General features: G+C 41.2%; 2 protein-coding genes across 4 annotated transcripts in view; both read right to left on the bottom strand.

Annotated features, from left to right (window-relative positions):
- Window positions 1-16,993, bottom strand: part of LOC139376921 (leucine rich repeat containing 1) — a 40,471-nt gene extending 23,478 nt beyond the window's left edge. Inside the window, exons 1-4 of one of the 3 annotated variants that reach the window (XM_071119926.1) lie at window positions 16,402-16,993; window positions 5,777-5,894; window positions 3,653-3,731; window positions 2,139-2,228 (exon numbers count right to left, since the gene is read on the bottom strand). In XM_071119926.1, the coding sequence (XP_070976027.1) occupies window positions 2,139-2,228; window positions 3,653-3,731; window positions 5,777-5,894; window positions 16,402-16,560 (446 nt within the window). In that variant the 5' untranslated portion in view covers window positions 16,561-16,993. Of the gene's footprint in view, window positions 1-2,138; window positions 2,229-3,652; window positions 3,732-5,776; window positions 5,895-6,220; window positions 6,277-16,401 lie in introns of those variants that run through there. The other 2 variants (XM_071119928.1, XM_071119927.1) reach the window with 2 other exon arrangements.
- A 2,473-nt stretch (window positions 16,994-19,466) lies between these two features.
- On the bottom strand, window positions 19,467-27,568 carry LOC139376922 (elongin A, like). The gene is made up of 11 exons (XM_071119929.1): window positions 27,470-27,568; window positions 25,459-25,515; window positions 25,236-25,348; window positions 24,094-25,147; window positions 23,890-23,989; window positions 23,494-23,655; window positions 23,307-23,404; window positions 22,404-22,584; window positions 21,553-21,715; window positions 20,599-20,705; window positions 19,467-19,790 (listed from the first exon to the last, which is right to left on the bottom strand). The coding sequence occupies exons 1-11, from the start codon at window positions 27,542-27,544 to the stop codon at window positions 19,732-19,734; spliced, it is 2,169 nt and encodes a 722-aa protein (XP_070976030.1). The 5' UTR covers window positions 27,545-27,568; the 3' UTR covers window positions 19,467-19,731.
- Between the last annotated feature and the right edge of the window lie 41 nt (window positions 27,569-27,609).

A 27,609-nucleotide genomic window follows, 5' to 3' on the forward strand; every position in this document is an offset into this window, starting at 1 on the left:
GACAATCCGTTCTTTGGTCCCTGAATAACATTAATAATGGGAGTAAAGCAAATAAATGTGAGCCATGAAGTCTCAAACGACAGGATAAACAGAGTAGAATTCGTCTTAATCTATACGGAATCTCTCCTGAATGACAGGCTAACCCTCTGCGGTGACTAACCCGACTGGGTCTTTCTAGATTCCCCCGTCACAACGTGAGGTTACTGGGCCAGATTAAAAGGACAGAGAGAAATCTCTTCTAGCTCTGATGCTTGCAGTTTTAGCCCTAGCATTTCAGATGACCCAGGAGAGCCAACCAAACCACTCACAACATGCTGCAAGAGGTGCAACTTAACATTCACTAGGCCGTACATTAAGTTTTGCCACAGAGCCAGACAGCTGACTAATACCATGTTGAGTTGATAAGGTGTCAGTGCCATTCACCCCTGTGACGGGGAGCTGCATGCGGTGTTGAGCCACACTAACTTGTTTTTAATCGTGTTCTAGTTCTCAGTCATTAACTCCCTTAGTTGTGAGGGCAGATACTGACAGGCACTGACTCATTGAGTTATACAAGTCTGATAGATGCAGGATCTTAATTTGACCCCTACTGTCGCAGCAAAATAATCCTGCAGCAACAGTTAAACGTTAATCAATAATGTAGCTTGATCAGAGGTTAGGCTATAATCTGGTCAAAATTAGACAACATGCGATGCAGGAAAATTCACAGCAACAAAAGAGTGATCAAATTAAGATCTAACATCTGTATGGTACACATGCCTTTGGCGGAGGTAGAATCCTATGCCATCGGGAGGTAGACGAAATAGCTCTGAAAACTGATCTGTTATCCCTGAGCCCTCTAAACCACTCTGCATGGGAGTCGGCTCCAGTGGAAAGCCAATAGAGAAATCTATCTGTCAAATCTACTGGGAAAGTAAGTGCATAGATCAATGGCTCAAATGCAACACTGATATGGGATATCAATGCTGGATGATTTCCAGCGTGGGTTATCCAAAAGTAGCTACTCCAGTGGTGTCTCGGTGAGAGGTTAGCTGGCCACATTGATAATCGTAATTTTAGAAACATGGTACTAAAATCTTGTGTAATTGCATCAGATGCTCGATTAAGTTCTGGGGGCAGATGTGTTGAAAAGACGAGGAGAGGAAGTGTCAGCTTCACCCCCCTCTCTCTGAAGTTAGTCAATGGGACAAATATTCCCTTTGGAAATTCGAAAGATGTGAACACCTTGGAAATTGTGATTTGTTTAAATGATCAGTGATGAAAAATCTGAACGAAGGTTCTCAGTTGTCACATCCTACAATCTGTTGACAGACAGTACGATACCATTTATGTTGCGTGAGCCTCTGTCCGAGAGATCAGCGGTGTAGAAAAGTGTTTTTTCTATAAAACACCTTTTGAGTACAACCTCATGTGGTGATATAATTTCAGTCCTCCACAGCTAGATGAGTGAGTGAATGGATGAACAATCAATATCTGGGCTAATGCTCTCCATTTATTCACGAGTAGGTCCGTCTTAACATTAACTGTCACGGAGCTCTTACTAGGTCACCATGGTAACGCAGATGACAACAGATTTAATAGGACTTAATCGAGCTGAGCGCAATGAGTGTAACATTACTTAAAGTCTATAATCTAGACCTACTAATCACAGAGCCAGAAAACCAAGACTGAATCATTCTGCAAAATACCATCTGTGTATTAATCATGTAAGGCTATGCTACATACAGTAAACCCTAATTTACAGCAATATGTCAAATCAAAACAGAGCTTTGTTTAGTTTTACACTAGTTGCTCCATGCTATATTAAGCCTTTATCTGAAGGGAGAGAGGGCTGGCATTCGTCTGCAAGTGAAACATCAAGGAACATGGCACGCTGGAGAAAATTACACAGGAAATTAACGGGGCCGCTGGGGATAGAGAAGGACAGGAAAGAAGCAGAATCTGCAGATACATTTACAGGGCGAGTTTTATCTGCCATAAATCCAATAACACCATTCTTGTCCCTTTGTGAAATTATACACTGAATCCTCATAAAAATGACCAAAAGATTATTATAAATATTATTAATATAAAAAATATGATTCTGTATTAAATTAAATGTTGTTGGGGGTTTAAGACTAAAAGGATGAGGTACTTACTTTCCAATGTTTTCGGGAAGAATCTGCAACGAAATGTCATTGATGGAAAGGCAAGTTAAATTCCGGAGCTCTGGAAAACTCTCAGGCAATCTGGAAAAACAAGAAGCATTCAAAAATAAATCAGATTCTTGCGAGATGATAATAAATGGATGCAGATTCTTGAAAATCTATGGATCTGACCGTATTAATAGGCAATAAGGAAACATCCATAAAATATACTATAAAGCTGACATAGGCCAACTACTTTCCTCTCTGACAGGAAAGTGTCTGATCAACAGGAACTAACTTTTTCTTTGCATTTGATATATTATTGTTTTAAGCCTTCATGACCTGATTCACGCCCATCTAAAAAGTTGTCGCCCAGAGATATATATTTTCTACATTTTAGTCATTTATCCAGTGACTTACAGGAGCAATTAGGGTTAAGTGCCTTGCTCAAGGGCACATTTTTCACTTAGTCGGCTCAGGGATTCAAAGCAGCAACTTTTCAATTACTGGCCAAAAGCTCTTAACTATTAGGCTACCTACCGCCCACTCATATTTACAATGGTGACCCAGAGACAATCTCCGACACACAATGCTACTGTCAGTGTGGGAGAGTGAAAGTTTTATTTGTGGGTTGTAATGCCTGGTCACATTTAATTCCAAATCACAACGCTTAAACATGTTGTATCATCTGCAGGTCAGTCACAGAGTGCCAGCTATATATTCTCTTCCTCGGGAACTGAGTAAAGCTTTCTAACAAGAACATCTAGGCCCTTCAAACTCAACTCTGAACCTCGAAGCCAGTTCCACTGCATTTTTCCCCATTGTTATCCTCTGATCAGGGACTGATTTAGACACCAGGTGGGTGCAATTAATTATCAGGTAGAAAAGAAAACCAGCAGGCTCCGGATCTCGTAGGGTAATAGTTGAATACCCCTGATCTAGGCCATATGTACATTACCAATGTGTAGCTAATCACACAGCCCAGTGCATGGCCAGTCCCAAACTGAACCATATGGCATTGTGGCTTTGCCTCCATTGGGGGTCCAAATTAAACATAGACCTCACCATGAGACCAGAGGACGCTGGTGGGAGGCGCTATAGGGGGACTACAATGAGCCTGTCCTCCTATAGCTCTTCCCAACAGCCTCCTCTGCATGAGACAGCTGACAGGAAAACTGGGGGGGAAGGGGATATATCCCATAAAATTATATTCATTAACTTAAATGACTAGTTCATGCTAATTGAACAATATTTTAGTTCAATGCCGTCAGATAGGCTAGTTAAAGCAACAGATAAATGCTATCTGAAGACATACCTATATAAAACAAAGTTGGTCCATTTTCCTTCCAGTATAGTTCTTATTTACAACAGTCTGCTAGTGTTCAAACGATTCTTACTCTGTTGACGTTGTCATGCAGTTCCTACATACAGCCTACTATAGTGCTACTACACCGCTGTACTGTCCGTCTTGTTATCCTTCCCATTCGCTAAACATTTATGGAGACATGAATTCAAAGTTCAGTTACCTTGTTAATGGGTTTCCACTAAAGTCTGCTACTTGGAGAGCTTTACAGTAAGAAATGGTCTCAGGAATTTCTATGATGTCTATGAGGGAGGAAAGAACTTCATGTTAGAAACATCTTGATCAACACCCTGTAAATGGTATTGGGAAACAACACACTAAACACTGGCATAAAATGAAGACCGGTTTTGTTAGCCAGGCCTAAGATTTCGAATTTTGACTATAACGTGCCTCAGTCAAAATTACAACATAGTTCAGAACGTCCATCCGACGAGGCATTCCACTTAAAGCTAGTGATCCAGAAACAACGTTAATAAATATCCATAAAGGAGAAAGGTCTATTTAGAATCACCACAAAATGAGTATGGTTGTGGCACCAAACATAGAGCTGCATGTGAAACTGCCATTTGAACTTCTATAAATCAACATAATTAGCATTCTGGATTTTGTCCTACTGGGAAGTTCTGCGATGGCAGCTCTCTTCGAGAAATGTTAACCCTTTTAAGTCCAGAAGTTATGGGAGAAACCACACCAATGTGGCTCTGAAAATATGTTGGGTCTGTACAGTGAAGGGTAATGATAGCACTGAATGGTGGTTTGAGCTACTTCTATTGCTTGTCCAGCATTTATTGCATTTTCTAACAAAGAGCCTAGTCATAAATGAAGCATTATCAAAATAAGCAGGCAGTTTAAAATGTCTTCATTCATAGCACCAGTGGTTGAGTCAATGAGAGTTTAGGCCTGTTTGGTGGGGCTGAAAATCCCACCAACCAAGTGTTTATAGTAGGGATGTTGTGACAAATGTAAAAAAAACATTAACGTTTGAAACTACCATTTATTGTTTAAACAATAGGAAAAACAAATCTTAAAATTACATGAATTCACAATTCAGATATGGTGCTGCTTGTGACCGCCAGGTGGCAATGCAGTTCAATCAACCACAGACCTGGCTGGCTACCAGACGGTCGCCACTATTTCTTCAATTTCTCTTCTTAAAATGTGGTTTTAAACGTAACCTTAACCACACCGCTACCCTTTTGGTTCATTGCAGCGATGTATGACAGCGTGTTCATAGACGTCCAACAATCTGTTCTGCCACGTATGGTGTTTAAGAGCTTTGTAGGGCTATTCGCAGAGCAATCATTGTATAATTTATCCATCTGGGCCGTCACGGTTTTTCAGCATTACATCTTGTAATCTGGTTCTAGACATGCCATTAGGGAAACATTGAAGCCGAAGTCCTCTACCATAGACAAATGGCTGCATATCAACTGCAATCAGCACTGCAATTCTGACTCCGTCCCTTATCCCACTGCTGCCCGCAACGGGTTGAGTTTCACAGTGCCTCCCATTCAGCATTACACCTGTACTCCCACTGTAGCTCAATTCCACCTTGCAAAGTTTGCATTTCACAACCTTCTCATTTAACTTCTCAAAGTATTGCCATACAGGACTTTACTACTGTCGTTTTCCGGTCTCACTCGCTGCCATTTTTTCAACTGTTATTGAGGATGATGTGCGGAGCTCTTTATATTCATGGCAAATAATTAGAAAGATGCATATCTCCTCCTACTAACGTCACAGCATTGTTGCATTAGGTGTTTATTTAAAGGTGCAATAATGCAGAAATCGAGCAGCCATTTCCTAGTTGCTAAAATTCGAACAGTTCTCTGAATTTCAGTTTGTTACAAAACAATCAATGTACCATCTAAACCACTGAAATATTTGGAATACCCCAAAATATTGTATTTTCAGCTCTTTGTATGTGGTGTACAAAACCGAAAGCAAAAGACACAAAAACAAAACTTAAGACTGGAAGCATAGAAGTAGTGCACATAGAACATCTACTACTTCTTAGACTTGCTTTCAATGAGAATAAACAGATTTATAACTCATATTTCTATGTAAATTTAGTTGGGTCGCCCAAAAAGATACATATTGCAGTTTCAATTATTTTTATTTAACCTGTTTGTTAGTGGTCATTTTGATAACAGCACTGTGATTTTAACTTTTTTTTATATACAATGTAAGACACTTGTTTATTTTTTTAAATTATTTTTTATGTTTAACGATCCCAATTTAGTTTAAACGTCACACCCCTAGTTTAGAGCAGTGGTTCTCTTCTCACCATTACGAGAGACATCAAGTTCTACCAGCTGCATGAAGTTGGCTATCTCTGGAGGAAGCCTCTGGATCTCGTTGTCACTCAGGCCCAGCTTCCGTAGCTTTACCAGCTGAAAAAATGGCTGAAAAAGACAACACACATCAGATTAGCAGTAGGCCTACAGTTGACATGGACATAGGAAACATTCAGTGTGAACAAACACGATACAACATGGTGATCAATAGTTTGTCCCATCCTGAAAATGTGATGCAACAGTAGTACGTTGATAAAATAAAACATTTTCCAGATTGAACCGAATTAAAATGTTGAGTCTTAAAAACAGGTTGTAGGCTAACCATACTTGTCCACAAATCAACTCAGTAAATAAGTTTAAAACCAGCAAAAAAGTAAAGCAATTAGGCCTAAGAGTGGTGGTCAGTGGCCTGGGAAATATTGTTCAGTTCCTACCCAGTTCTCTGATGTAATCATCCATTCTTCTGGATGATGACCTACTTGGATGGTGTCTTATCCTGACACTGCCAGGCACTCCAAGTCAACATGCAATTTAAACGTCTCCGTTTCATAGATATAAAAATTACACCCCCAAAAAGACTATTTTCAAAAACAGACAATTTCAAGAACACTATGAAAGATGGTTGGAAACGCTTCTAATCGGAACAATGTCCTGCACAAGTCTCACTATAGGTCTCCACTAATAACTGAAAGCGAGATCACAATCTTCATTGTCTTTTCACAGAAGTCGTGAGGGAATTATATATATAGCCCTCCACTTTAATTGAATTATGAATAATAGGCTACTGGTATAAAAAAAAATATCTCAGATGAAGTAGGCCTATTTTAAGGACAAGTAGTCTACTTTGATTGCAAACCCAAGGCAATCAGTGATGACAGTGAACTGGACTCCAATTAACATTTGAGAGCACACTCAATCTAGGCTTCCACCTTTGACATATTCTACCTGCAATTAACTGCAAATGTATTCTAGATATTCTACTGGTAAGTAAACCTACAGAAAGGACAAAGACAGCCTAGCGTAAAGGCTATTTAGGATAAATAACCTAGTGTTTGAACGGTAGCAATGTTGTGAGATAGGACTAACTTCAACCTACATTCAACCTAGGCCTACTCAGAATGAATCAGTTAGAGGTGACAATGACGAGCTAAAATGGAGACTAGAGCCAATTAAACATGCTAATACACCAACAAGCTAAAAAATGGAGACGAGAGCCAATTTACTAAACAAGCAATACGCCTACATGCCTTTCGTATTGACTGCGCTTGTGCTGTTCCCTGATAAAAAAAAAGTTAAAAGAAATGCTGTGGTTGTCGGATATTTACATTTTCCTGTTCACAATACCGCATTCTATGTCCACAACAAACCTAGCCTAATCATAACTGGAATGAAAACAGGTATTCATGGGACGGAGACACAGAGACACACCCGGACAAGACAGCACTAGATTAAACTAACACAGGTTTCATCTCATGTTTGTCATGACCTGAAACTCATGGTTTCAACAACCTTATGACCAGACAGAGAGAGGAGCATACAAGCCTCTATTCTGTTTATTATAAATATAGACTAGGCCTTGGTCTGTTCTAATGTCCCAACAACAAGTTGAATCCGCCGTTCCAGAGTATAATGTCAGAAACAGGAACGGCAGGTTAGGCTTTCGTTCACCCCCCACGGCACGCCCCCAACTCATCCTATAGGCTAAAAGTACTGCTGTACACAGCTTTTCTATTCATATTATTGTCCATAAAAAACACAAACAATGAACAAAAATATTAAACGCAACATGTTACAATTAAAGATTTTACTGAGTTACAGTTCATTTAAGGAAATCGGTCAATTTAAATAAATTCCTTAGGCCCAAATCTATGGATTTCACATGACTGGGCAGGGGTGCAGCCATGGGCGGGCATAGGCCCACCCACTGGGGAGCCAGGCCCACCCACTTGGGAGCCAGGCACAGTCAACCAGAATGAGTTTTTCCCCACGAAAGGACTTTATACTCAACACTCATCCCCCCTCAGACAATCCCACAGGTGAAGAAACCGGGTGCAGAGATCCATGGCTGGCGTGGTTACATGTGGTCTATGGTTGAGAGGCCAGTTGGACATCCCTCAAAACTAGAGATGTGGCATTGTGTTGTGTGATAAAACTCCACATTTTAGAGTGGCTTTTTATTGTCCCCAGCACAAGATGCACCTGTGGAATGATCATGCTGTTCAATCTGCTTCTTGATATGCCACACCTGTCAAGTGGATGGATTATTTTTGGCAAAAGAGAAATGCTCACGAACAGGGCTGAAAACACATTTGTGCATAAAATGAAAGAAATAAGCTTTTTGTGCATTTTTTATTTATTTGTGGAGTTTATATTTTTGTTGTGTGTATATTTTATTTCAGATGAATATTGCTCATCCTGATATCTTTATTTTGGGGATTTGTATATTGTTCGGTATTACTGCACTGTTGGGGTTAGGAACCAGCATTTCACTGCACCTCCGATAACATCTGCAAAATATATATGTACAAAACAAATAAAATTAGAATGATTTGATTGGCACCATGAAAACTGAAATAAACCGTTCCCCACTCAAGTCAATATTTGGGTTATCCTAAATTCAACTGAGGTGTATCCTAATGACTCCCACAAACTAAACTTTCAATTTGTCTCTATACCAGTGTCTTTACAAAAGGAAAGGTTCCTGTTTAAAAATAGATAAATATCAACAAAATAAAAATCTAGTAGACAACAGAGTTGAACTCCTCAGATTGAACAGCATAGCAGGGTTAGAGTGATCTGTTAATTTGGTCTGTTTGAGATAGCCTATTTCATGATTTAAGCTGTTCTTTAGATTTAAGTTCAGTGTCCATCTTGTACAGGACATTACCCAAAGCCAAAGGTATTAGCTTGAAAACTGAAAAAAAAACTAGCCTACAATTAGCCTAGTTTAACCTAGGCATATTCCCTGTGGCCTAGCTCAAAAGGTTCTCTAAACTAAACTGAACAAGCCTGATTAAGACCATTCAAAGTCATAGATGCTCAAGGACGACTTGTTCAAACAGATGCCAAAATTCATTAACTTAACCTAACAAACTACCGGTACCGACTCTGTCTAGCCTATATAAATGAGGGGCCCCAAGAGGTTAAACAAACCAGAATGGCTAGGGGTAAAGGGGTTTGTCAAACATTCCAAGCCATTTGACGTGGTTACTTTCTACAACATCTTTCATAGTTTTCAAGGGGAAATTATCACCTAGATCAGGGTTCCCAACTATCAGCACCCAAAGTTCTGAGCAAAAAAAAAATCTTGTTTTTTGGGGGGGGTGGACAGAAGACTAAAAACTAGTCATAAGTGACCGACCGGCTCGATCTCATGTAGCAAAATTTGACATGGTGTATTTTACATTGAATAAAAGTAGACACAGAGCTAGAAAATGGCATATCATGCACTACAGTTTAGGAACAATGGGAAAGTAATTTTGCTTTGAAAGTTGATATACTTGTACTTGCACTTGAGAAAATGGCCCTTGAATGTTTTGGTAAACCTACTGGCCAGAGTGTGCCGTGGGCGTTCATAAACTCAGAGGGTTGTCAGTTTGTCCATTCGTAAATTCAGAGCATTTAGCTCTCAGAGCACACATTGGATGTTCTGGCTGAGGAGTAGGGTTGATCCAAGCGTTCTGACCTAACAGCAGCAGTCAGGCTCCCAAGCTAACGTTGACTAGCTACTTCCAGACACATGAGAGAACAGCTCACTGACCATTTTACTCACCTTAGCAGAGCTGGTTAGGTTGTTTTTATGTTATCCAAAGCGTTGGTGACGAAATGTGCTGCTGGCAACAATTTAATTACGTTTTTTTGCCAACGTTTACTGACACTGGCCATATTCAACGGGCGTTCGTAAAAATACGTCAGTTATTCTGCTCTCTGGCACATTCAGACGAGAGTGCTCTTTAAATCAGAGTAGATAGCAAGAACAAATTTACAAGCTACGTCTTGACAGTTGTCGCAGTAACTTCATGAACATTCTATTGGTTATTTGCATAGTGGTCTTTTGTTAAGACATAGCTAGCTAAATAATGAACCATAAACTCAATGTTACTACCCTGCATGAATCTGCAGGTAGCTAACCAACCAGGTTCAATGTTAGCTAGCTAGCTAGCTGGTTAAATTAGGGTTGGACTGAAAACCCACAGGACAGTAGATTTCCAGGAAGAGGGTTGGACAGCCTTGCATTAGGCTATAACTTGCAATGAAAATGGCTCTGTGATACAAATAATATTACTATACAGATCATACTTGTAACGTTAGCTAACATGCCAGCCAGTTAACTTTAGCTAGCGACCTAACAGTAGGCTTTAACTTGAAATGAAAACTGACAAAATTAAAAATGTATTATAACTGAAATGCATGGATGCCCTCTGTCATGGATGCCATGGTTTCCCTTAGTTTGAAGATGTAATCCAGAGACAGGTATTTTCACCAGCCTTCTGTGTTCTCTTTTCGAGAACATAGAATCTCCTTAGCTATCATACTCTAATTCCAATGATTTCAAAGCACTGGCCTCCAGAAAGTGGAGAGCAACACTGATAACTTTCAACAACAAAAAAGCTGTGTTAGAAAGGATTACCTACAAATACCACAGTTCGGATTGGTCTGCTAAATCCAAATTCATCTCTCGGCATGTCCAACCCATCCATTATCTCAGCCAATCATGGCTAGCAGAAAGGTTCCTGACTTTTTCCATGGCTAAACCAACTAGGCTCATAATTTAACAATTTTATTCATACTTACAGATAGCATACACATTTGTTAGTAATGCACATGAAAGTTCACATGTTCCAGAAGGCATTTCTGCCCAAAAAACTTATTTATTTGATCAAAATGAGTTTACGTTCAAATGGCTCTCCTGCAGTGGTGTAATACTTTAGAGTACAACTTAAATAGTTTGAGTGTCTGTCGTTTATTTATATTTTTGCTAATTTCACTTTTACTTCACAACATTCCTAAAGAAAATTTACTTTTTACTCCATTTCCCCTGACACCAAAAAGCAATCATTACGTTGACAGGAAAATGGTCCAATTCACTCACTTATCAAGAGAACATCCCCGGTCATCCCTACTGCATCTGATCTGGCGGACTCACGAAACACAAAATGCTTATTTTGTAAAGTATGTCTGAGTGTTGGAGTGTGCCCCTGGCTATCCGGGAAAAAAATGTTTTTAATGTAAAAGTAGACATATTGTGTCGTCTGGTTTGCTTAATAAAACTAATTTAATACTTAAGTACATTTTAGCAATTTTATGTACTTTGGATACTTAACTAAATTAAACCAAATACTTTTAGACTTTGCGCAACATCCGCACTGAGCTAAAGGGTAGAGCTGCCGCTTTCAAGGAGCGGGACTAACCCGGAAGCTTATAAGAAATCTTGCTTGGGTCTCCGACGAACCATCAAAACAGGCAAAGCGTCAATACAGGAATAAGATTGAATCGTACTACACCGGCTCCGACGCTTGTTGGATGTGGCAGGGCTTGCAAACTATTAGACTACAAAGGGTAGCACAGCTGCGAGCTGCCCAGTGACACGAGCCTACCAGACGAGCGAAAATACTTCTACGCTCGCTTCGAGGCGAGCAACACTGAAGCATGCATGAGAGCATGAGCTGTTATGGACGACTGTGTGATCACGCTCTCCGTAGCCGATGTGAGTAAGACCTTTAAAAAACAGGTCAACATTCACAAGGCAGCAGGGCCAGATGGATTACCAGGACGTGTACTCTGAGCATGCGCTGACCAACTGGCAAATGTCTCCACTGACATTTTCAACCTGTCCCTGACTGTCTAATATGAACATGTTTCAAGCAGACCACCATAGTCCCTGTGCCCAAGAAAAATAAGGTCACCTACCTAAATGACTACCGACCCGTAGCACTCACGTCTGTAGGCATGAAGTGCTTTGAAAGGCTGGTCATGGCTCACATCAACACCATTATCCCAGAAACCCTAGAACCACTGCAATTTGCATACCACCCCAACATATCCACAGATGATGCAATCTCTATTGTGATCCATACTGCCATTTCCCATCTGAACAATAGGAACACTTATGTGAGAATGCTTATCATTGACTACAGCTCAGTGTTCAACACCATAGTGCCCTCAAAGCTCATCACTAAGCTAAGGACCCTGGGACGAAACTCCTCCCGCTGCAACTGGATCCTGGACTTCCTGTCAGGCCGCCTCCAGGTGGTAAGGGTAGGTAACAACATCTGCCACGCTGATCCTCAACACATGGTCCTTCAGGGGAGCGTGGTCAGTCCCCTCCTGTACTCCCTGTTCACTCATTACAGCATGGCCAGGCACAACTCCAATACCATCATTAAGTTTGCTGACGACACCAGTGGTAGGCTTGATCACCGACATTCATGAGACAGCCTATAGGGAGGAGGTCAGAGAACTGACCGTGTGGTACCAGGATAACAACCTCTCCCTCAATGTGATCAAGACAAAGGAGATGATTGTGGACTAGGGGAAAAGGAGGACCGAGCACGCCCCCATTCTCATCGATGGGGCTGGGTGTCCACATCACCAACAATCTATCACGGTCCAAACACACCAAGACAGTATTGAGGAAGGTACGCCAAAGCCTATTCCCCCTCAAGAGACTGAAAAGATTTGGTATGGGTCCTCAGATCCTCAAAAAGTTCTACAGCTGCACCATCGAGAACTGGTTGCATCAGTGCCTGGCATGGCAACTGCTCGGCCTCCGATCGCAAGGCACTAAAGAAGGTAGTGCGTACGGCCCAGTACATCACTGGGGCCAAGTTTCCTGCCATTCAGGACCTCTATACCAGGCGGTGCCAGAGGAAGGTCCTAAAAATGGTCAAAGACTCCAGCCACACTAGTCATAGACCATTCTCTCTGATATCGGCAAGCGGTACCGGAGTCTAGGTCCAAAACGCTTCTAAACAGCTTCTACCCCCAAGCCATAAGACTTCTGAACACCTAATCAAATGGCTACCCAGACTATTTGTATTGTCCGCCCCTCCCCTTTTACGCTGCTGCTACTTTGTTTATCATCCATCCACTTTAACTTCACCTACTTACATATTACGTAAATTATCTAGACTAACCTGTGCCCCCCGCACATTGACTCGGTACCCTTGTATATATAGCCTCGCCACTTATTTAACTGCTGCGCTTTAATTATTTTTTACTGAACACTTATATTTCTTAAAAAGGCATTGTTGGTTAAGGGCTTGTAAGTAAGTCTACACCTGCTGTATTCAGCGCATGTGACAAATGAAATTCATTTTGAAGTAGTATTTTACTGGGTGACTTTCACTTGAGTCATTTTCTATTAAGGTATCTTTACTTTTACTCAAGTGTGACAATTGAGTACTTTTCCCACCACTGCTCTCCTGTAAAGTAGTGATGCGCAACATACACCAAGTTTCCTGAAACAAGTCACATATGAATTAACTCTTTCGAACTGTTTCAGCTGGGAAGCATGCGGATGCCTTAAGACTACTAATTTGATGCCTGTGTTGCTAAGTTGACAACACCTAGGCTAGCCTACATCGTAAACGCTAAAAATTGGACAAGAAGAACAGTTTTGATTAGGACTGGCTTTGGTATATTAAGCGAAGTTAGCACATCTGTAAATACTTAACAAAGACAATGGCAAACTTCAAAGGTGATGCTAGGCCTAGAGCTTGACAGAACAAAGGAGGACTCATGTTGCGCCATAACACCCTGATACTGACTGCACCTTTGTTAACAACTTCCTTGTTTTCATGGCTCAATGTGAGGAAGAGCAGACCTGCTGGCTGTCAGACATGACTAACCTAGCACAGAAGGCGGCACCTTATCGCTCAACAAACTAGATGGCTTCTTATACTAGGCTCCTATGCCCTTTAGTCTACTGAGGTTAGACTAAATTCCACATTGGTGATTGGGACTTTTGAATAGCCTAGGCCACCCTATGCCAAATGTGTGGAAATAAATGTAGAGAGGGTGGGGAAATAAAGCTATAACCTATTAATGTCAAATGTTCACCTCTTCAAATAAGCATTTCTGAAAATGTAATGTGGCATCTCTTTATAATCAAAATCCCAAACTATCAGTTTCTACTGATATCTAGACCAGCCTAATGCAGAATGATCAACATCTCAAAATGAGATGTGGTAGGCTTGTGCTGGGGTTAGGTGAACAGCTCCCTTTTTTCTGTAGTTCCTACTATTTAGGCTAAGTTAAGTTGTAAAAGTAAAATAGCCTAGGACAGGGCCGAGTTTGGGAAATGATGGCCTAGGCTATAGGCAACAGATGTACTCACAGGACTTGTAGAGATCACTATCTCTATTGACAATGGCACAGCTAGTTCTACAAGTTAGGCTAGCCTGCAAGTATATGCAGTTAGACATCCCTTGCTTGATTCCTCAACGAAAGGAACACCTGATACGTATCCTCAAAATCTAGGCTACTTCTTGTCCAATCATTCACTACCTGACCATTTGCTATCCCCCAAAAAATCTGAGATTTATTTAACCACTAATAAACTAACACAAATCTTCTGGCAATTGTAGTGCACCAAACGGTTAATTTCTTTGTAGACGAGTTCCTCGCCAACACTCATGAGAAAGTGATGGAAAAGAGGAAGAAACAGGAACGTGGCCAACTCCCGTTTCATGTTTCCACAAGTTGATAAAAAGACCAGTCTGCATTTTCTCTGCAACGACTCCTTTTCAAGAAGAAAAATGTATCACGCTATTATGTAGACTATATAGAAAGCTATATGATATGTTAAATCAGAATTTTATTTAATTAACTAGGCAAGTCAGTTAAGAACAAATTCTTATTTATAATGACAGCCTTCCCCGCACAAACCCGGACAATGCTTGACCAATTGTACGCCGCTCTATGGGACTCCCAATCACAGCCGGACATGATACAGCCTGGATGATCCCAATTTATCCAATCGAGAACTTTCAAGATACAGATGAAGAAATCAAAGAGCCTATGCCAGCCAGCCTTTTCCTCAACTCATTAACTTGAAACAGACAGGCTAAATTCTTCATGCTGTACCATTGTCACGACAACCCAATGGTGAACACACTCATACTATAGGCCTGTCTAGTGTTAAGGCAAGTGTTACATCACCTTGGTAGCAAATCTGATGAGACCACACAATGAGCAGAGCACAGTACAACAGTTACCTGGATAATCTATTATGTTGGACTCATCTTGAGTTAATTTAGCTAGCCTAGATGGTATTAGTTGCATGTGAAGGAACACCAACAATGGTTGTGGTCCATCTTACTGCATGGAATGCAATGTAAGGGCGTAACCCTCCTCCCCGCCAGCACTCGCACAAAGAAATGACATGCAAATTTAGAGAATGATGACTGGGATGAAAATGCATGTTTGCTGAATACATTGCTTTCAAGAAACTATTAAAGTTTGACAATCCTGTTTGTCATGGATGACTCATGGTATGGTGGTGTATGCTAAATGGGTCAACTTTGAGCACCTCTATCTCCTGAATGTTCTGGCACTGTGACCTGAATTTCAGGTCCAAAGTCACTGTCTGACCACTTTTACGATGGGCAAATATGTTATGGGAGGTTTCGATCAAAAGGGGTGCGGCCAAAAAGGTTTGGATTTTTTTTTTTTAAATGGAACGAGCCCTTTATCTTTCAAATACCAGTACCATCGTCTCTACACAGCCAGACAAGTGTGAATCATGCTGATCGATTTTTTTTTTTTGTTATGTAGCTAGGCTATTCAATAAAGACGTTCGTAGCCAACTAGTCTTCCCCATAATAAAGATTAAATTGGCAGTAGAAATTGTAACTTGTTGGAGCAGCAGAAGTGTTGCAGTTTGCCAAATAATAGGGCGCGCATCATTTCAAAACAGTCCCCAACATGGGAAATGAATACGACATGCGGGTGTCCTCTGTCCAGGGTCTTGGCGAGAAGGGATCCAGCTTGTCATTTTAACGTCAGATTTGACTTTTCGTAGCAGGTTGGGATGTCACCCAGTAGGTTAGAATAATTAGGTTATGGTTAGCTCAACCGTAACCCAAAAAATATATACTTCTGATGTTAATTTGACAAAAGCTGTATCCCTTCTTGCCGCTCAGGGATCCCGAGCGGCGCAGCGGAATAAGGTACTGCATCTCAGTGCTAGAGGCGTCATTACAGACCCGGGTTCGATTCCAGGCTGTATCACAACCTGCCGTGATAGAGTCCCATGGGGCGGCGCAGAGTCGTCCGGGTTTGGCCGTAATTGTAAATAAGAATTTGTTCTTAACTGACTTGCCGAATTAAATAAAGGTTAAATTAATAACATTTTTTTTAAAGACCTCTGCCCGGTCCAGGCGAATAGCAATATTGTATAATGATTATGTCCCCATGAAATGAAATCATGTACCCAAGTCACCTGTTCAAACTGTAGGTTGTTATTTTCCATGGCATAAATAACTCGTCATTGATTACATTTAATGTACAACTATTTTTTTCCTGACATGACACCACGTAACATTACCTCTCATCAGTGAACTATGCATAATACAGTTTTAGTTAAGCCAGCTAGCAAACACATTCTGCTTACCTTGGGTAGGTCGCGGAGTTGGTTAGCGTCCAGCAAAAGTTCCTCCAAACTCCGACTGTAGCGGTAGATCTCATCCGGGACGTACAACAGAGAGCAGTGCCGCTTATCGATCACTTCAACATGACGGTTGCACCGCCACAGAGGTATACAGTGAAACATCACCGGGTGATGGCAAAATCCGTTCTTAACAAATATCCCGAATAGACGTCCAATTAAAGAAACGAAAGGCGCAACTGAATACAGCCACCTAGCTACTAGATTGCTTGCCAAACACTTTCTTGCAGTTGGTCGAACGAATTTCCAAAGCAAACATCTTAACCACCTCCCCCAGGCGTAAATAAATACCAATGGGCACCATGGAATAAAAACGGTGTCTAGCGCTCTCACATTCAATACTTTTGTAGGCTTGGTTTTTTTATTCTTTACTCACGTCGCCTCTGGAATGTTAGTTTTTCTAATCGGCTCCCGAAAACGAACACATCTCTGTTTAGGTCTTATTTCGTGTAGCCTACTGATTTCGTTGTCCCAGAGTTATTTTCCCCTCAGACCAGTGGTGTACTCATTCGGCAGATTCTGTTGCCAAATGTTTCTTAAACGGAAGCAAACGAAACGACATGGGCGGGACTTACCTGAATTAGTCCAATAGAAACTCTTGTTTTAGTTGCAAAACGTTTCTGCAACTGTTTGGACTAATGATTACACCCCTGTTTCTGACCCGGAACATTCACTCCCTCGTTTCAATCTGACGTCACCATTCCTAACCGCTCCTCCCTTTGTATTTCACTCACACCCTCTGGAAAAGTAGAAGCAAGAGAGAGGATCGCGATTGAATCAGTAGCCTTTCTTCAGTTGGCCTACTGTACCTCAGCTCAGTGTTATTTTAGCCTGAAATATCCTAGTTTTGTCTTTAATACTCTGTTCTTAATACAGTTTATCCTGGGAGTTATGCTCCCGAGTGGTGTAGTGGTCAAAGGCACTGGATCTCAGTGCAAGAGGTGTCACTACAGTCCCTGGTTTGAATCCAGGCAGTTTTTGGGAGTCCCATAGGGCAGCACACAATTGGCCCAGGTTTGGTAGTCATTGTAAATAAGAATTTGTTCTTAACTGACTTGCCTAGTTGTTGGTTCAATTTAAAAACATATACACACTTTAGAGTAGGTAACATACAAACAAGATTGACAGCCGGCTTTGTTTTTTTTTTGTAAGTCAAATATGAATATGTCTTTATGGGGCAGCTGTCAGAAATGTACATGTAAACCTGGGGTGCGTTCAGTTTGGTTCAACGTTGCATTAGTTTGTAGCCTACTGAACACTTTCCAAGAACAGTGCACACAGTTCAACAGCCTTTGAGGTAGGCCTGTTTTCTCCCATTTGGCTATATCAATATGGGTGTGACCATTAGATATCGCAAAACTTATACACAAGCGCCCTCTGGGCCACCATAACCACACAGTTCTTTACAACCAGTAAAGATCAGTACAGTACCGGTTCCGTTGAATTAAACCGTTGAACACAGTTGTCATACTGAATGCACCATTGATGTAGGTCCATCCACCAAAAAGCAATGAATACAAATATAGAACCCATTTTCAAAATAGTGAGGGCGTACCGTCTGAACTCAAGTCATCGCTTGCCTTTGTAATTCAGGATTAATCCGTCTTCACTTGATGAACATCTAAGTCAGCGGGTCTCAACCCTGGGGTAACTCCACTAGTAACTGGCATACCCACAGATGGTACTTGGGAAGACTCATAATAACATGGGCAATGGGATCAGTTGATGGGATATTTTGGGTAGAGCCAAATGTGTTGAGTGTACAGCACATGTCAAACGCATTCCAGAGGGCCGATTGTCTGCAGGTACATTCTTCCCTTGTACTTGATGAATACAGGTCACTAATTAGTAAGGAACTCCGCTCTCTTTCCAGGTATTAATTTAAAGGAAAAACCAAAAGCCAGCAGATACAAGGCCTTCATGGAATGAGTTTGACACCTGTGTCCAGTAACCAAAAATGTTGAGAACCACTGCTCGATGGTGAAAAAAAAAGTGTTGATAATATGGGCATAACACTTGCATTTCTTCTCTTATCCACTAAGAGGCACTAGAACATACTAAATGACAACACTAGCCCCCTGAAAATAACAGGCATACAGGTATCTGCCAAAATAATGTTGACACTTGCGTAAATGAGGGATACAATGTATATTGAACGCAGGCGGTTCCACAAGGGCGTGGTTCCTGAATTAAGCAATTACCATGCTTAGGGTCATGTTTAAAATAGCTGGGCAGGCAATTAGAGTATTTTTGCTACCATGGCTATGCCCCCATCAGAAGACTATGTCCCCCTCCACAGGGAACAAATGGTCACTGAATGGTTTGATGAGCATGTAAACAATATGCCATTGTCGTCTCGGTCACCAGATCAACCCAATTGAACACTTATGGGAGAATCTGGAGCTGGGCCTGAGACAGCGTTTCCCACCATCAACAGAACACCCAATGGAATTTCTCACAGCAGAATGGTGTGGGATCCTTCCAATAGAGTCCCAGACTCTGGCTCGTGGTGGTCCAACGCTCTATTAAGACACTGTTGGGGTTTCCTTTATTTTGGCAGTTAGCGCCATGTCCACAAATAGATGAAAGGCCAAAAACAATGCATGGTTTTCATCTTATTTAATAGTGCAATTCAGTGTTTGACAATATGAACAAACAAATAACATTGAAACATACCCATCATTCAAATGCAGCAATTGTTTTACAAGCAGCATGGGCAAAAAACTTCATACAAAGACCGCCCGGCCCAATAGCTACACTGAGTATACAAAACATTAAGAACACACCTTCCTAATATTGAGTTGCACACCCCCCACCCCTCAGAACAGCCTTAATTCATCAGGAATGGACTCTACAAAGTGTCGAAAGCATTCCACAGTTGTCAAGTTGGCTGGATGTCGTACCATTCTTGCCAATTCACCCTCTGAATGCCACACATACACAAGCCATGTCTCAAGGCTTAAAAATCCTTCTTTAGCCCATCCCATCCCCCCCACACTGATTGAAGTGAATTTAACAAGTGATATCAATAAGGGATCATAGCTTTCACTTGGATTCAACTGGTCAGTCTCATGGAAACAGCAGGTGTCCTTAATGTTTTGTATACTCAGTGTATAATTTCCAATTTGCTCCAGCTCCAATTTGGTCTCAAAAATTAAAGTAGGCCAAGAAAGGGACATTTGGCCTGGAATGAATAGTGAAAAGGAGGCATGAAGTGGAATCAATGCACCTGTATCCACAACAGTTTCCAGCAGCCCATCCATCCTCTTAGGGCCTTCATCTACGCCCCATCGTTTTAAAGGCCTTCAGAGACTTTGCCATCATAGGTGCCACCCCTCAAGAGAAAGAAGTAGAACGTTCGTAACTTGGCCATAGCCTGGTGTAACAAGCCTCATCTGTGTATTTCACAGTAAAAACAATGGTTAACACTGTGATCAAGCTGGTTCCACAGGCTAATTTGACCGGTCTAGGATTATGAACGGCCAGACTGATGTTGATTTCTATATTTGATCTTCACAAGTACACCTTCTGTATACCATTGGCATGGGGTGTATTCATTAAGAAATGTTAACAGAATCAGCGTAAACTGAAGCAAACAGAACATATCTGAATTTGTCCAGTAGAAACTCTTGTTTTGCTCTGTTTGCTTCCGTTTGGTTCATAAAGAGTGAACATTTTCCGTAATGAATACACCAAGTCTTTGTAGGACAAAACGCATTTCTGAATCGAATGAAAGATGGTATATTTCAAGAAAAACAAATAAATGTTATGTAGCCATTGTGAACAGACCATTTCTACTCCTACACAAAGTAATTCAGCAGAGTATTGATGTAATCCAACAGTCAAACTCACTTCTCACAAATCCCCCACTTTGTGGGAATGCCGACCTTTATCACCTGCTGGTTAAAATGTAATCCTGCATTAAGGCACAAGCATTGACTTCTACTAGAAGTTGCTGGCCTACGACAGCTGCATGCACAAAATGGGAGAAGTACAATTTGATCCACGTATATTACCATTAGCCTCACAAAAGGAATCAGTCCCTGGAGTAAAAAGTTAGATATAATGTCAATACAATTACACTGTTCATGAATCAGTAGTAAAGTATTGTTAACCCATTAGGTGCCAAGTGATTCTACTTACGTGTTTTTTTGCGGGAATCTTGTCCTTGGCTTGTCCCAGAGACAGTGGTGCTAGGCCTAGGAGGTTCAACATAGCAGGGTCTGGCTCGGTTTTCCTGGGCCTTGACACTGAGAAGGAGAGGGGCAGTGCACAGTGTTAAGATCATGGCGTCTACATTACGGTTACATCCCAATTGCATACACACACAAAAATGATTTAATAACACTGTTAGAGAAACTGTAAACCATACTCCGACAGAAAAGGATGAACAAACATGTTGGAGTTTGAACAAATACGTTTTTTAAAACGGTATAAATAGCATCAGTTCAAAAGCGCCACCAGAAATGTCTAAAACCATTTGTTGTATTGATACTGCCAAATTTATTGAGTCAAGTCTAGTGAACAATGTCTGTTGCAATGATTTGTTGCAGTGGAAAACTGAGGGCAAGCAGAATGAATGACTAACCAGAATGAAACCAGTTTATCCGGCACCCTTCTCGAGAGAAAGGTGTTTAATCTAGCACTACCGCGATCTTAACAGCCAGGTTATGGCTCTGTTTAGCAACTGTTGCTGGTTATTTTCATTTGGGGGAGTAGAGCGCAGACCACGGGAACGAATAAACACTGTCCGTTGTCAGGTGATTGAGCAACCAATGAAAGTACAATGACATGAGTAAACCATTGAGTAGTAGAATGTCAACCATGTGTTATGATCCTCTAGTACATACATTAGGCTCAGTATTGAGTTGTTACCCATCTTATGAAATTATATTAGGAAAACATTACAGTTCATCAAGATATTGATTAAAATTAATTTCAGTTAAAATTATAAATTATTCAAAGGATAGCAACTCCATAAGATGTATGATTGTCATACTTGGAGCAAGAATAATGTATTTTCTGGCCTATACATTTGTAAGTAGGCATCTTTGTCACCATGGTCAATATGAGAATGACAGGATGGTGGGGACAGACCTGGGCCTGTCCAGTGGGTGAGGTGGCAGTACGACACCAGTAGGTCCATTGTTCTCCTGCTGGATTCGTGGATGTCTTGCAGTTCCATGGATCTCTTGCTGAATTCTCACATTTCTAGGCGGCTTAGCAACAGAGTTAATAAACGCCATTTTCACCTGCCGGCCTGGGAGTGGGAGAAAGAGGGAAGAAATTACATTTTAATTCTTATTCCGCAACTAATATTAGTGAAAAGACCTACAGTAAGTAAATATACCAACTGTGTGGAGTCTATAAGATACGATTGGAGAGACAAACCAAAGATGTTTGACCCAATAATAAAAATACTACCATTTACACATTAAGGAGTAATTGCACTATAGCATTTAGTTTACTGTTAGAAATGGGGAGATATGGATTTTACAGAACCCCAGTCAGTGATGGGAAAGGCTTTATTCTACATAATCTCCAGCCCTACAAGGCCAGCAGAGGCCATGACAGATTGACAAGGTTTAGATTTAACCCCGTAGCCAGTCGCCCTTTAGATCTATTCATAGCCTCTGTTGGTCGGGGGACAGATGGCCAGGTCGACATTAACCCAGTGCCTGGTCAGCATTAAGGGGTAGTCTTGCTCAGATCACTTCAAAACAACTGGGCCAACTGTTGCTCAGTCCCTTTCAACCCAAGACCAGAGTTTGTAAAGTGGAGGATCTCAGTTCAAAAGGTAGCATAACTTGACGTCAGAGCATGAGCACTGTCCAAAGGCTGAATGGTAAGACATCTAGGGTTACCTTTTGACCTGTCCAAGAACTTGAATGTCAAGGATTTCCTGTGAATGATGTGAAGCAATACAAAAACATGATGAACTAGCAAACCTTTGGGTTTTCCTGAATGGGCAGAGACTATGGTTTTAGTCAGTCTTTGGAGCTTCCTCTCCCTTTCCTCAGATAGCCTCATATGCATCTCTCTCCAGGACTCGTACTCCTCTAGATGGGCATTCCTGAAGTCCCGCTGACAGTGCTTCTCCCATAAGTGATCAGTCAAGCCAACATACATCTGTCAGAGAGCATAGACGGTTTAGCTGACAACATCACGAAAACGATGTGCACGATTCAACGGGGCAGAAGTCCTGTGATTCTAGATGGCCAGATAGCTAGCAACAATGACAAGAAGCTGCCATGTGGGGAATCGTAGGTGGCTCGTGTCAGCTTGTTCTTGATACCATGTCTTGTTGAGGTGTTGATTAATGTCATTTCTATGCTAATTTGGCAAAACAAATTGCTAGCTAGCCAACCAACAACGATAATAATGTATTTGAGACACGTACTCATTGTGCAAATGTATTTAAACATTGAAATATAGTTTACATGTTGTAAATAACCTAAGCCAACCAAGTCTGTTTTGTCCCATAGTTGCGTACGCGTCAGTTCTCTTGCTAAACAACCAACCCGTCTATTGGCGGATTTCAGGGATCATAAGTGAAAATGGCAGATCTGCTCACAGTACCCATATTTCTTACCAAACCTTACAAATCTAAGCCATCAGTATTCACAGCGATGAAGTGTCAAATTGGTGTAAGAATATTTGTTTTATTTATTTTTATACCAAGTTGCCATGGTGAAGCCATATTACCTATGCAACACTATCAGATATACAGGAAGTACTTGCAGGTTGGCACTCAGGGGTAAAATGATGGGAGGCCTGTCCAGCATTAACCCTTGCAGGCACAACACTTAAATCAGGCCTCCTCAAAATCAACTTAAGAATGGGATTCTTACCGGGTTGCACTCTTCAATACGAAACAGCTGATCAGGTGTACAGCGCTCTAGTACTGGCTCAAGGATTTCAAATGGGACCCCTCCGATCTCATAGAGCACTAAGAAAAGATCAGAGCGTTAACATTCTCTCCATCCAAAGGACAGCCTGCGTAAGAGTGTTGAGGTTCCCTGCCTGGGCCATACTCACAGTCAATGTTGTTCTGCAGTGCCCGGATACATTGCTGGTACAAGGACATCATGGTTGGGAGAAAGGCGGACTTGGCACCAGAATAGACCTGCATCTTCCGGTTGAGTCTTTGACCAGTGAAGACCGGGCCCTCAGAGACCAAGACTTTAGATTTCTCTTCCACTGAAACAAATTACACATAACACCCCGAAAATACTTTATTTGATCATTAATTCAACAGGGAGTCCCACTGAGACCAAGGTCTAACAAGGGAGCCCAGCATTTTACATAGCAAGATTAAATAGGATTCAAGTCATGACATGCAACTAACTACATGTTCAGTGGAGTTAGATTAAGATTGTAAAGCTTGCTCAATCACAAACCCTTGGGGAAAAAAATACCACAGTTTACACTCACTTTTCCTGTCGTAGTAGTTGAAGTTGGAGAGCTCGTCATATTCGGGTAGAAATGTTGGCAATGGAATATTAAGCAAGTCCATCACAGACCCCTTCATAGCCTTAAAAAGGATGTCTTTGATCAATGTGACATTGTTGAATCAGAATGTCCCCTCAACATTTATGAAAATAATTACAATGCATTACAACTCCATGCCAAATGTACCTTTTTAGGTAGTGAAAAATCTGCAGTTGCCGCAGGTAACTGCTTATTGGACTTCGTGCTGGGTGTCTTCACAACCTTTACTTCTTTTTCAACAGTCTTAAGTTTCTTAGGTGTTTTTTTACTGTCAGATTTTTTCTTCCTCTTAGGCGTGTTGATGTCATAGCTCAAGAAAGACTCAAAAGACATGGAGGGCACTTCGACGTCGTCGCCATTCGGCTTGTCCTCAATCGCCATTTTCTCTTTGGTCTTCGATATTCCCTCTTGTTTAGTCTTTTTGTCTTCATGGCAGACTTGCTTTCTTTCACTTGGTTTCCGCCTCTCTCCATTACAACCTAGGGAGTCACTCGCTGTTTTGTTGTCTTGGTTATTGGATTTGTCAATAACTGTCCATTTTCTATCCGGTTTAGATTTTGATGACTCGTCGCTGGATGGTTTAGGACACGGCAGTGTTTCTGTATTGGAGTCTCTCCTTACCCCACTTTTCCCTCCGTTATCTGATTTGTTAGATTCTTCCCTGGAAATCGACTTGGCTTTCTTGTGGCTGCTCTTAGATGAAAATGTTGTGTTTGGCAGCACAACATTTTCATCTTCAGAATTTCTACTCCAATTATTTTTTTTCACAGTAACCATTAAACACTCTCGTGTCCCCTTCTGTTTTTTCCCCTCATCCTTGTCCTTCTTCCAAGTACGCTTGTTTTCCTTCTCACTTTTAAAATTATCATTTTTCAATTCACTTGAGTCTTCATCTACTTCCTGTAAATGAGACATCTCTGCAGTACCTTGGTTTTTGTCTTCAGTTTCCAAACTTTCTTCATTTCTGTCAGTTTTCAAATGCTCTTTTTCTGAAGTGCCTTTGTTTTTCTCATCAGTTTTCAAATGCACCCCTCTTGAAGTAGGACCATCTTGGTTGTCCTCATCGGTTTTTAAACGCTCATCTTCTGAAGCATTTTGACTTCGGTCCTCTATTTTTGAGCACACCTCTTTTGAACGGTTTTGAATCTCTGCATCGGTTACCAAAAGCTTGCTCTGTGAAGCATCCTCCTTCTCTGTATGGCTGTATGAGGGAGAAATTCAAACACTCTAGTAATGAACACTGGACATTCATTCAAATTATTCCAAAGCAAGTGTGTTAAGTACAATACCTCAAGGTTTCTTTAGGAACCAATTTCTTCCAGTGACTGACCAATAGCCTAACAGCTTCTCCTGCATCCCCATGCTTGCGCAAAGAGTTTACAGCTTTGCCGATTCCGGTCTCCTAATCATAATCAAGACAAAAATACATTAAATTGAGTACAAATGGGCACATGCAAACCACAACTCTTCATGCAACACACACACACAATTTTAAGTATAGGAGTGTCTTACTGCAAGAATGTCTAGGGTTATATCCAACTCCCTTAGTTTCTTTAAGATTTTCAGGACCTGTAAGATAAACAGATGGCTATGCATAAACCATAGACTGTATATGGTATACATTTTCAGTTTACATTAGGATGCAAACATAGTGCCCATTTCCAAACATTTGTACAAAACTGTCCTTGCACAATTAGAACGCCTAACATGTTTATCATGAACAACTACCACGGGGGGATCATGTTTATCATCAACTACCACGGGGGATCATGTTTATCATGAACGCCTAACATGTTTATCATGAACGCCTAACATGTTTATCATGAACGCCTAACATGTTTATCATGAACGCCTAACATGTTTATCATGAACAACTACCACGGAGAGATCATGTTTATCATGAACAACTACCACAGGGGGGGGGGGTCATGTTTATCATGAACAACTACCACAGGGGGATCATGTTTATCATGAACAACTACCACGGAGAGATCATGTTTATCATGAACAACTACCACGGAGAGATCATGTTTATCATGAACAACTACCACAGGGGGATCATGTTTATCATGAACAACTACCACGGGGGGATCATGTTTATCATCAACTACCACGGGGGGATCATGTTTATCATCAACTACCACGGGGGGATCATGTTTATCATCAACAACTACCACGGGGGGGCGATCATGTTTATCATGAACAACTACCACGGGGGGGGGGGGATCATGTTTATCATGAACAACTACCACGGGGAGATCATGTTTATCATCAACTACCACCACAGTGATCATGCAGAGTTTGTATGAAAAAATTAATGTTTTTTAAAAAAGTTAACGAAAGCTGAAACAGCAACGGGAACTAATGGACAGACATGCACAATATGGTAATCCTCGTTTCAGTTCACTAGAAAGCAGTGCTTGATTTGGACATGAGCGCACCAGAGTAGAGTACCGGCACCTAAAATGTTCTACTGCTTGAGGTCCTGTTCCTCTTAGTTATTGTGGTGCTCCTGCACCTACATAGAAACAGTAACAGCACCCAAAGTGAATACCTGATCCTACTTCAGTTTGAGTCAAGTACTCCTAGAAAGTCAAAATTGCTGAAGTAGTATGGGACAATCCCCTCCCAGCTTACCTGCATCCATATCAGTTGTAAAAACGTGGCTGCCTATAGTATGTAGCCTACTGCATGTGTGCAGCAGAGGCCTCACATCCAACCCAGAAACACAAGATACACCTGAAACAAGGTATTCACGTGACAGGTGGCAAACGTTTAATCTGTATTTATAATTCTCTCACACAACTATTCCAGTAAGTGTTTCCGCAACTCAGTGCCGAGTTGACAGACAGCAGCCACAAGTTGGGCAACTGGCTGGGTTGTTAATTATAGCGCCAGAGCACTTCTCATTCCCCCCAACAATCTTCCCCACTCCACACTGGTTGACTAGACGGGAAGCATTTTATGTCAAATGTGACTTGTCGTAGAAGGTTATGTGAATTGTGTTAAGGTAAGGAAATGGGTAAACTAAAATCCTACCCCCCCCAACAAAAAAAAAAAAAAAATCAACGCGACTCGAACAGGCCATTTGACGTCACTTTGACATTAGCTGCAGCACTTCCTGCCATAACCCTCCTCACGCCTACCCCAATATGAAGTTGTTGCACACATGCTCAGACAACGCATCACCAGCAGCATATACTTAGTCACAAGAGTCCCATGTTGTTAAAGTTGTTCATAAACTCTTCCAAACATTCATGTGTCAAACAAAACACGCATTTAATGAATTGATTTGGGGGAGCAGCCCTGCTGACATTGAATGTTTAAATAGACCACGTGATTTATTTTGTAAACCTCAGTGCTTCCATCACTAGCCTACCGTACAATAATTGTGATTCAGTCGAGAAGGCTATCAAATTTGAACCATTGGTGTTAATCTATTTATTACTGTCCAGGTAGAGTAATTGTACAATAAATAACCGGCGTAAAACTACAAACAATTACACTAGTGCGTCTAAAATACCTTCTTTGATTCTGTCGTTTCTTTGAGCTGAAGTTTTAACTGCAGCACTTTCTTCGACACGTCAAGTGCGTCCATCACGTTGGCTCACGTGCATTCATTGACCCGAAAGCGCTACTGCACCACAGTCACGTTATATAAGG

Source organism: Oncorhynchus clarkii, chromosome 20 (assembly GCF_045791955.1).
Source record: "Oncorhynchus clarkii lewisi isolate Uvic-CL-2024 chromosome 20, UVic_Ocla_1.0, whole genome shotgun sequence".
Lineage (NCBI taxonomy): Eukaryota > Metazoa > Chordata > Actinopteri > Salmoniformes > Salmonidae > Oncorhynchus > Oncorhynchus clarkii.